We start from the raw sequence: 10849 nt of genomic DNA on the forward strand, positions 1-10849 counted from the left end.
CGCTGAATGGGTGGAGAGAGGGTTAGGAAGTTTGACGGGTCTGCAGTGCCTGGAACTGATTATTGCAAATGATACAATTGAAATAGGCGTAGTGGAAAGCTTCAAACACAAGCTGGTAGATATTTTCAGCGGGGTCCAGGTTGTGATCAAGGCTGTGGTGGGGGGTAAAGTGATTTTTGTATAGTGTCGAGTGCGGTACTGTGTCAAATTTGGATGAAATTGTTGTTCTGTGTGGCAGCAAAAATTGCATGAGAGAGTTGCTATCTACTACTACATAGGATTCTAAAGAGCTTAGTGCTTATTGGCTACTTCTAGAGCAATGACTCGTGGCCTCGCCCGCATCAAAGACCCAGCTTTATAGAGGTCGAGAAGGGCCGATAAGTGGACCCTTTATCACCTTCACATTAACCGACCAACATACCTATTGAGAAAGATTATGCATTCCAATACAACGATTGGTCACTTCTACTACATCAAGGGACAATCAGGGCCTGATTCACATAGTCCGAGGAAATACCATGGCATACCTGATGGTCCTTGGCTACTTCTAGAGCAAGTGACAACAGCGAAAGGAGGCTGGTAAACAATCTACAGGAAAAGCCGAGTGGAATATAAAAATGGACGCACAACCCGTGAGTTCTCTGGAGAAACAAAAAGCTCAGGATTACCATATCTCAAATCTCACATACACAGACACCATGGCACCACTGTCGATTCCTTCCTCCCAGACGATTTCCCCACCCATCTTTTACTGGGGCACACCGGTGGTGTTGATAACAACGGAGAACGAAGATGGAACATCCAATATCGCGCCCATGTCATCGGCATGGTGGCTGGGCAATCGATGCATGCTGGGCTTAGGGGCCATATCGCAAACCACGATCAACCTGATTCGAACCAAACAATGCGTCCTAAACCTCGCCTCCGACAACATGGCTGGAGCCGTCAATGCTTTAGCAAGAACAACGGGGTCGAAGGAGGTTATGACTGCAGCTGAGGGAACAGGCTACCTGTACTTCAAGCGCATGAACGGTTACAAGTATGTGTCGGATAAGTTCGGACATTCAGGCCTAACGCCTGCGGCTTCCGATTTGGTTCGACCGCCCCGGATTGCTGAGTGCCCAGCTCAGATGGAGGCCGAATTGAAGGGGGTGTATGAAATGATGCAAGACGCGGAGATGAAAGGATTTATCGCCTTGGAGGTCCAGGTGACGCGAACTCACGTCCATGACAATATTCGCATGGCAGGGCATGCCAACCGGATTGACCCCGACAAATGGCACCCCTTGATTATGAGTTTTCAGGAGCTATACGGACTCTCTCGCAAGAAAGCTTCGGCGTCGGTTCTCGCCAAAATTAACGAAGAGGGATACCGGCCATTCGCGAACCCTGTCGATGAGGAGGTATCAACGGAAGAGGACATATAAATAGTTTCTGCTGACGTTCACTTGTTCCAGTCTCGAATGGGGTCATCTTAATCATACATATCGGGATGATTTGTTGAACCATAGCGTGGTTGATTGATTGAGAAAGTCTTCTTAGATTGAGGGTCTTTACAAATGTACTTAGCCATTGAACAAAAGCTTTACAGAACATATCCGCTGTATAATCATTGTGCACTCCGGTCTACTCACCGATGATCAATAGGCATACAGGGGGCGCTGTATGCACGACGATTCGTAGATGTGCCTAAATCACATTAACGTGATACCCAACAGAAACGAGGAGAACCGATCCATCAAATCAAATCTCTACAAACGTCTATCAATGGACAACGCACAGACCTTAGTAAAACAAAGTCCAGACCACTATCATTTTTAGTACCATCTATAGACCTGCCTTCCCAGCTTTTAGGCACCATTGCAATCAACCTAGTGAAACTGATATAGGTTTTGCCTACCTTAAGATCGTTCACATCATCCACACAGAGTACTTCCTCCCCTTGCTATAAAAGATCTTGAAAGTAACCAAAAGGTTTCTAACAGAATCTTGTCTATTCTCTCCTTTCCTTCCTCGTCCTATTCCCGCTCTCTCCTGTATTTCTCAACATGAGTCACCGTCTTCAATCAGATGCTCCAGTTATACTTTCAATGAAAGTTTGCAGTAAGGACGACAGTGAATACAGGATACTGATTCACGGCCGTGTTAGGTACTTGACCATTGCCCGTGGTACATACGACAGGTCAACACTGTCTATGCCTTTGAGCTCATTGCCAGATTTACCTAAAAGCGACGCATGGAACCGAGCACATATTAGTCGGGACTCCTCGACTGGCGAGCTCGAAGCAAAAGTATGGAATGAAACGTTGCCTGGAGTTCAGGATATTTGGCATCCTGAGTCATTTGACTGCTTGGACCTGAAAAGAGTGAAACAAATCACCGCGGCTACGTTTGAAGCGACTTTGTCGAGACATGGATTATCTGCGTTATCAACCTCTATGCCCACGGTCATTGCCAAGGTTGCACGATTCCAATGGGAAATACCTCGCTTATCGCAAGAAACTCGTATATATAAGAGCTTAGAAAATACTGGTGTCACCCCACGATTCCTTGGCCATATTCATGAACATGGTCGCGTGATTGGGATTTTACTGGAGAAAGTTGAAGGCCGCGAAGCGAATATTGAGGACCTATCAGCTTGTGTATCTGTTCTCAAGAAACTCCATAGTATCGGTATACTTCACGGTGATGTGAACAGATATAACTTCATCATTCAAAACGACACAGCGAGGCTGATCGACTTTGAGAGAAGTCGAATATGCCATGGTGACACAGCACCCCTGGACGTTGAGATGGCAAGTCTAAATGATCAATTGAATGAGGATACAGGACGCGGTGGGGGATTCTTATTTAAACAAGAATAAGCATAAAGTGAGCAGTGATCTGCTCTTTGAATACGCTCCATTAAACCAAATACTCCATGTTATCACTCAGACAGCGCTGGCAGCCATGAACGTACAAGCCGTTCTGCCAGCAGATTTTGGAAATCATACGGCCTAGAATAACTCGGCTGCATGGACCGGTGTATAAGTCCGGCGCGCTAGGAGAAGAATGAAGATGAAGGAAACTTAGAAGAGATATATAGTGAGAAAACTTTAAGTAAACGTAATATACTACTCTTAATATAGTTTGATACCCTTCCTACCAGAAGAAATGTGCAAATTCTTCAACAGGATTATGGATTAGGAATGCTGCTGTAAATGGCCCTACTCTGGTTTATTTTATAAAGAGGTAGGCGACTAAATCAATACTAAAGAGAAAGATAAATGTAAACATATTTGTTTCTATGAACTGAAGGCTTCGTATCTTGTTCGTGGACCTTCGATGGTGTCCAGCGATTTCATGGGTCCTGGGCTCCCCGAACCACTCTATGTGAGACTGTAAATCATCAAACATGGTGCCGATACTTTACCTTTCCATGAGCTATAGTAGCTGGGTAGTATGTTCGGATATCAATAACTGATAAGGAGAACTCTTGGAGAATTTCTCAAGAAATCTGCTCTGGTTTGTCACGCAGATGGCAGATCCTCACCGCCTCTGCAAAAACCGGTTTTTCAGCCAAGAGCGGTGGAGCACTCCGGCGGACCCAATAGACCACAATGGCAGTCAAGGGATTATTAATAGTATCAGTCACATGGTTCCATGGTTCCATGGTGTGTCACGTGAATGTCCCGGTCGAGTGACCTAATGGGGATTAGCGCCAAGCATGAAACGATTCTTGCCCCAAATCCAGACTCTGGCTTTGAGTCAGATTGACACAACCAATGTCTAGCATAAAGGTCCTTCAATATCTTCCACATTTCATACATACGGAGCATGTTCCATGTTGGCATATATTCGGCCCAGTCTCAGTCTGATCCGTGCGGATGTGTAACGGTGTCGCGTGGCATTGATCGTTCGAGGCCGACCTATATTACTGTAATATATATAATTATATATGGGTCTTGTGATGATATACACGGTATGCAGCACGGCCATACTCCGTATGCGAGTCATGGATGCGATCGCTGGGGTTATTCCGGGTTCAAAACGGTTCTCATGGGGGCATATATGCCCTACATGTTATTACGGAGCGTGTAGTAGGTGACGCCCCCATTTAGTATTGGCCTTGGCGAGTTGGCGTCGGTGACTATTTCCTTTACTCCTCTCTATGAGTGGGAATAGAGATGGGTATTCCATGTTAGCTGGGATCTAGTAGTAGTAGCTAACCTTCCACGGAGCGCTAATGGAGGGGATGTTTGTGTATGTTGGATTTGATCATAGGGTTCGCCATTATAGAACTTCATCGTCTCCAAAAAGCCACCACGTGCATTTCATATTGGTCAGAGCGAGCATATTGATATACAATTTTTATGCAGTTAATCATTCCATCCAAATCATAAATAGAGTTGCATGTCATCAGAAGCTTAACAAAATAAGGGTATTAGCAGGGTTACATTCGGTTACGTAGTCCTTGCAGAATTTTCCTGCAGCAGACGCTGCGTACCTGGAAAACACGTTCGGATGTGGAGGCAGAACAACCAGCCCAGCAAATTGCACACCATCAAACTAGCCAGTTAGGCGATGCATAAATGGAAAGCGATGTTGGGTCCACCGTCCACTTTCTTCGAAGCGGAGCGCATCAAGCGGTAGTACCCTATCATAGTCTGCGGTCGGATGACTGACAGATGCTAAAATGGAGTTTGCTATGCTTCCGGGTCTGCTTCTCGAAATAACAATTAGAAGCCAAAGTAATGGCCCCTGCATGGAACAACTGCAGGGAGGAGAGAGGCCACGAGGTTGTCAGGGGGCTGTACAAGCCAGTTTCGGATATGATACTAGTATGATAGCTCGGGGCAAAAAAAAGAAATAACCAGTAGTCTATTACTAGATCAGTCTGAATACGGAGTACAAATAACTGCATGCGTGATTATTCTATTTAGCTCTCCAACTACGTATTTCTTGCCGCAACTATTTCTTCTTGACAAGGCCAAGGGGCCAAGGGAAGTTTATAGCGACGCTAGGTACCGTAATCGAGTGATCGTCCCCTGGACGCGGCAGGTGGTCTACGCATGCCGGACAAGTCATGGCTTTCGAAATAGTACTGCTAATTCTGTCGTAGGAGCCAAGTTGGGTGGAGCGAAGCTGGAGGGGAGCCAAGTGGGTATGCTAAGTAAGGGGCGCGGCGGTTGAGCCTGTGGAGGCGAAAGTACCGGAGATGGCCATAGAGGGACTGGATTCCGAATGCATCGCACGGTTTTCTCAAAATGGTAGGTTTATTTTCCCGCAGTCAGTTTCATGTAAAAGCCACCAACACGAAAGACGTCTAAGAAGCAACTTTATTTAGGGTTACCGCGAGATCCTCTTGCAGGAGAGGAAGGCTTTCTACGATACGAGTTGACCGACCCACCGGAATTCTTGGGCCGGCACTCGCACTAGATGTCAAAACCGTACATGTACACTGCCGATCTAATGTTTCGGGAAATTGGCCACGATCCCCGTCGACCTTCGGACTCGCGAATCATAGCAGGATCTGATTTGAACTACCGTTGCGGTCCAGTACCGGACCGTACCCCGAATACCAAGAGTCCCCGACTGGGTGAAAAGTTGAAAGCCCCTCGGCAGGTCTCCTGTCTGGCTTGGACGCTAGATGACGATCTGCTCACCTAGCCATCTTTGGCTCTTGTGAACGGGTCGGAGGATCAATTAGGGTAATTTTTGCTGAGGATCATTGCACCTGCCCGGTGGACCACTGCATCAAAGCTTTCCAACTGGGACGTCGTTCGCGGCTCCATATTAGACAGCGGTTCCCCTCCACCAGGCGTTCTGTAGAGAATGAACTTGATCCCACTCTACTTGGTCACCGCCCCTACGCTTCCTGGGGATTCATATCACTTAGAATGCTTCTGCATCGGATACTGGTTCTGGCCTCAGTGACGCTGGCAGCCGGGGCTGTGGCTGCAAGTACTGAATCAGAAGACACATTACCCCAGTGCGCGGTATGGTGCGGGAATCTAGAGCCCTGAAGGACTCTTGCTGACCTCCTGATAGGTAACCTGCCAGAGTCAATTAATCGCCGATAATTCAACATCATGCGCATCTACCGACACATCATGCCTTTGTGGCGACGATACATTTCAGAATGACATGGTCACTTGCGTTTCCGCCAGTTGTACTCCAAAACAGACTCTCCGTATGTATCTAGGCTTATATCGCAGCCTTTTTTGGTGTCTAACGGTCTGGCAGTCACCACACGACTCAGTAATCGCCAATGCGGCATACCTCCGCATAAAGGACGTCCGGAGCTAGACTCGGCCACACTCGTTCCTCTGATTTTTTCCACTCTCCTTTTCGCCAACCGAATTGCTGCGAAATTCATGGGCCTCGGTGGTGGATGGGGTCCAGACGATTACACTATTATCGTGGCATATGTGAGGCTTCTTATCGCTCCCACGCAGATCAGGATTTGTGTGCTAAGACGGATTTCAGGGACTGGCAGTAGCTATATTCGGCGTCAATGCATCGAGTAAGCTGAATAAATATGGATCGCGGATACGTTTCGGGCTGACTTTCCATCTCAGTGATCCATTATGGCTTTGGGCAGAATATGTGGGACATAACTCCACTAGACAACATCACCATAGTACTCAAGGTTTGTTTTTACTTGCGTCTGCCACAACCTAGCCGCTTGACTGACGATCCACAGTACTTCTTCGCCTTTGTCATATTGTATAAGACACAAATTTCCCTGGCAAAGATCTCCGTGTGCCTGTTCTTATTGAGAATCTTCCAGTCGAAATTGTTCCGCTATGGAGCGTTCACGATCATCGCATTGAACGCTGCGATCGGAATCACCTGGGTAATGACTGATTCCTTGCGGTGTATTCCAGTTCATCTGTCCTGGGATCAATGGGCGACCGGCGAACAAGGGACGTGTGTCAACTTCATCGCGGTTACGTTCGTCAACGCCTATGTCAATATCGGAGTGGATACGGTCATGGTGCTCATGCCGGTCTACGAGGTTTTCAAACTGAACTTGTCCGCGCGCAAAAAGGCCGGCGTCAGCGTTATGTTTGCAATGGGTCTTGTGTAAGTCTTGTCCGTCCTCTACGGCTTTAATACTCGTCCTGACAACGATGGCGAACAGCCTCACCGGCGTTGCAATTGCCCGTGTGATTGTCTTCTGGTTCAACCGCTGGAATACAAACCCTACTGGTAAGTACTATCGGTTCCCCATCAGACGCCTTGCGAACGCATAGGATGCATTCGGCAGTACCGGAACTGACCATACGGTTTCAGTCCAACTTCAACCGATCGTGCACTGGTCGGTCATCGAAGTCCACATCGCCGTGATGTGTGCCTGTCTCCCAACCTTCCGAGCGATGCTGGTCCATATTTTCCCAAAAGTGCTCGGCAATACCAGTGACCAGTCCTACTACGAACAGAGAAACACGCCCAGCAAGCCGCCCACATTCGGCTCCAGCCAAGCGCTCAGTAAAAGTCACATTAACAAAACGGTCTCCTACTCGGTTGACTACGGGGCGAATAAGAGGCCCCAGAGACACAGCTTCGTGCCACTGGTCGAACTGGATCCACACGACCATTGACTTTGGGCGGGGAATTCGGTCTCAGCCGAGATTACTCGGGAGTTGTGTTGCTTTCGTCGTACATTTCTTAGCTTTCCTTTGTTCAATACCATCTATTCATGTATTTATTATAATATGGGGCGTCCCACTCTATATGAACGAGCTCATGCCAAAATATCCCAACGAAAAATACAATTTTATGCTGTGTTTCCGGCTAAATGCGAACAGCCCTATGCTGGACCCTAGAAAGTACAACAGTGAACCATGGTACCTGATGTCCAGGCCTCTGTTTCAGATCCATTAGAATTCGAGCCTGACGTGTACCACACCACCTATCAGGAGCTGACATGGATATCTACCTTCCAGAAGTAACTGACCCGTTGTAGTTGTACACATCACAAACCCTCGCCGACGCAAGGATCACTGCGGAAAACCCCCTAGAAGCCCTCTAGAAACCGCCACCGGTGTGGAACCTAGGCTCGCTTAGGGAAAGTCTACAGCTCAGTCCGCGGAAAAAGTTAGCAAGGCCTTCATTAAACCCTTTTCAAAATAGCCAGCGGCCACTCGCCAAGCGCCAAGCTATCTTTCTTTTGGGACTAACGAATTCTAGTTTTTTAGGTGCTGCTTGGCACCAACACAGGAACCAGACCATTGGGACTCCTTTTTTTTTTCTCCAAGACTCTAACCTTCGCTTCTCGCCTCTGACATTTGCCGATATAGATACTACATTGCCGTCGGAATATATTTCCTGGCTTTCGCAATCTCTGGGTCGTAGGTGCTTGTGGTTCCATGGATACACCCCCAGCCTAGGTGTCCAGTAGCGTAGTGATCTGCACTTCTCTGCCGTATCCATGGGAGACGGCGAATACCGTCCAGTGATGAGGAGATCCCAAGCAGACCCGTCGCCGCGGACCAGACCCTGGAACTCAAATCCAAGGGCTATCTTTCCTGTACCTGCTCTCTACTGGACGATGCAAAGGTACGGTACGTACCGAATACCGACTGCCTCGGGCACGCTACACAGACGAAGAAAATCGGATGATCGCGAAGTTTTCTGGACTCCTGAATATCGCGTGATCGTCTCGGCGATCTCCTGTTTTTCTTTTTTTCTTTTTTCTTTTTCTTTTTTTCTTCTCTTTCACTTCCCCTTTCTGTAGAAAGCATGGTCGATACATCTATAAAACCCTATCCTTGACCGCAAGTCCACAAACTCAGTTCTAAGCGAAGATATGAGGCTAGTTAGGAGTGCTGCAGTTAAAATTGACTTTCCGCGGCTTATTACCAGTTAATTAAAAGAGGCTATTTTTGGATGACAGGTCAGATTATTAATTTATAGAGCCGATTGATTAATTTCGACAGCCGTGGCAATGCATATAACCGCGGAGATTAAAGCGGGCAGTACTCCGTGTATATCCGTAATTTGGTATCCCGTTGCATGATGAATCAAAAAGTCAGAAGAAGCCGAGGCCGAGGTTTGGTTGCAAATTGCATAATAGACCCTGATCGATAATGCATGCATCAGAGCCGCGTGTTCTAGCGGGGAAGATGTCCCTGCTTCCATGGGTTCTTGGTCAGAGTTTGGTTGATGACGAACTGCTTGGTGGATTGATGTTATGTCGGGGTCCACCTTTGTTTCCCGAGGTAGGGAATCTGGTGAGCATAGGATACATACGGAGTACTGTTTTATGGATATATATGCTTTGTATTCTTTCATGTGAGTTCTATTGCTGCACACCAGACATGCAGGTTATCAGCGCTATTATACATTCATCAACGTTGAGAGGTACGTAAGTGAGGTCCTATCGTAAGGGTAGTGGCCTCGTGGAGATCAAAAGTCAGACATTTATGCTAACGTAAATTCATATCGTACAGACGGCCTCGATCTGGCGATGAAGGCTTACGCCAGCATCAGGCCGCGACGGACGAGTCCTCGCTTGGTGATGGCACCAGCACCGGCGAGCGCCTCCTGACGGCCTGGACCGAAATCCGGGGTGCCGCCGAGGGTGCCGAAGATGTCACCGACGTAGTTGGAAGGCTTGACGCCGGCCTTGAAGGTGGAGTTCCAGCCGTTCAGGATACCGGTGACGACCTCGATACCGGCGTTGTACAGGTTCTTGACGGAGGGCTCGAAGCCGCCGGCATCGACGTATTTGAGGTGCTGGAGAGCAGACTCATCGGGGTGGGGCTGGTCGAAGTTGGAGCCGGTGCGCATGATGATGATACGCGAGAAATCGGTGAGGTTGCGGGCGGAGGTGCGCAGCAGGGCCTGCAGGGTTGCGTTGTCCTCCTGGGCGGAGCTGCAGTACTTGCCGGTGCCGTTGGTCCAGACCTCGGTGGTGTTGTCGAAGGCCTCGCTGAGCAGCTTGCCGCTGTAGTAGACGTCCGTGGTGGCGACGTCGCACTTCAGCACGGAGGGCGCCTTGGTGGCAGCCTCGTAGCCCTCGGCGGTGTACTTGCTGCGGTATGCCTTCGCGGACTCGGAGTCGGAAAGGTTGGCCTTCTTGGCGAAGGAGACAGCCAGGTCGCGCAGATCGGCGTTCACCTCGAAGACTTCGGTGCCGTAGATGCTGGTGGGGTATTGGTCGGGGGCGTAGGCGCCCTGGGGGAAGTAGCTGGTGGTGAAGTTGTCGGGGAGCTCGCGCAGGTCGATCTCGTACTGCAGGGCAACCTGGATGGCATATCTGGCGAAGGTGGCACTGCCGATGGTGGCGACCTTGGGGTTGACACCGGCGATACCGGCCACGAGGAAGTAGGTGTGGGTGAGGTCGAAGAAGGGGTGGAGGGCAATGGATGACACCGTGATGGCGGCGTTGATCTCTCCCTCTCCGGTGATGAGTTGACAGACGCTGTAGTCGGCAGTACAGTGAACGTCAGGGAAGACGGGCGAGGCACCGGGGATCGTGATGTTGTGAGCCAGCAGGTCGAATTCGGGGATTCCCCACCAGGCAGCGGCTTCGGGTTCAAACTGGCACGATGTGAGCATTGTCTATCTCCTATCACCTCACGCAAGGGGTCATACCATGGACACGATGAACACCTTCGGGGCCGCCTTCTTGGGGGCCTGAGACAAAGAGCGCTGCCATGTTGCAGGGCTGGCAGCTGCCAGGCAGCTGCTACCAAGGAGCAGACCGGCAGTGATGGTGTTGAGAAGCTGCATGGTGCGAATGACTTGCAGATTCTTTGCTGGGGTTGATCGACGTTGTCTCAATGGCGTGGGGCAGGCCTTTTATATCCCACGTTCTCTGTCTCGTCTAGGAACTCTTTCCCAAATTTTTTTTTTTTTA

At 49.0% G+C, this 10849-nt stretch overlaps 4 protein-coding genes across 4 annotated transcripts; 3 read left to right on the plus strand and 1 right to left on the minus strand.

The window, feature by feature from the left end:
- Positions 1–698: 698 nt before the first annotated feature.
- Positions 699–1427, plus strand: ANOM_004039 (flavin reductase family protein; the record flags this gene model as incomplete). Its single annotated transcript, XM_015549296.1, has 1 exon — positions 699–1427. The coding sequence occupies one exon, from the start codon at positions 699–701 to the stop codon at positions 1425–1427; it is 729 nt and encodes a 242-aa protein (XP_015408342.1).
- Positions 1428–2048: 621 nt separating this feature from the next.
- On the plus strand, positions 2049–2864 carry ANOM_004040 (alpha-galactosidase A; the record flags this gene model as incomplete). The annotated part of the gene is made up of 1 exon (XM_015549297.1): positions 2049–2864. The coding sequence occupies one exon, from the start codon at positions 2049–2051 to the stop codon at positions 2862–2864; it is 816 nt and encodes a 271-aa protein (XP_015408315.1).
- A 3015-nt stretch (positions 2865–5879) lies between these two features.
- ANOM_004041 (CFEM domain-containing protein) lies at positions 5880–7586 on the plus strand (the record flags this gene model as incomplete). Its single annotated transcript, XM_015549298.1, has 8 exons — positions 5880–5978; positions 6031–6172; positions 6226–6410; positions 6469–6505; positions 6561–6631; positions 6686–7068; positions 7127–7194; positions 7279–7586. The coding sequence occupies 8 exons, from the start codon at positions 5880–5882 to the stop codon at positions 7584–7586; spliced, it is 1293 nt and encodes a 430-aa protein (XP_015408314.1).
- A 1876-nt stretch (positions 7587–9462) lies between these two features.
- ANOM_004042 (purine-nucleoside phosphorylase) lies at positions 9463–10722 on the minus strand (the record flags this gene model as incomplete). Its single annotated transcript, XM_015549299.1, has 2 exons — positions 9463–10530; positions 10585–10722. 2 exons carry the CDS (start codon positions 10720–10722, stop codon positions 9463–9465), a joined length of 1206 nt encoding a protein of 401 aa, XP_015408313.1.
- Positions 10723–10849: the final 127 nt, after the last annotated feature.

The sequence above is a fragment of the Aspergillus nomiae genome (assembly GCF_001204775.2).
Source record: "Aspergillus nomiae NRRL 13137 chromosome Unknown contig00082, whole genome shotgun sequence".
In the NCBI taxonomy this organism is placed as follows: Eukaryota; Fungi; Ascomycota; class Eurotiomycetes; order Eurotiales; family Aspergillaceae; genus Aspergillus; species Aspergillus nomiae.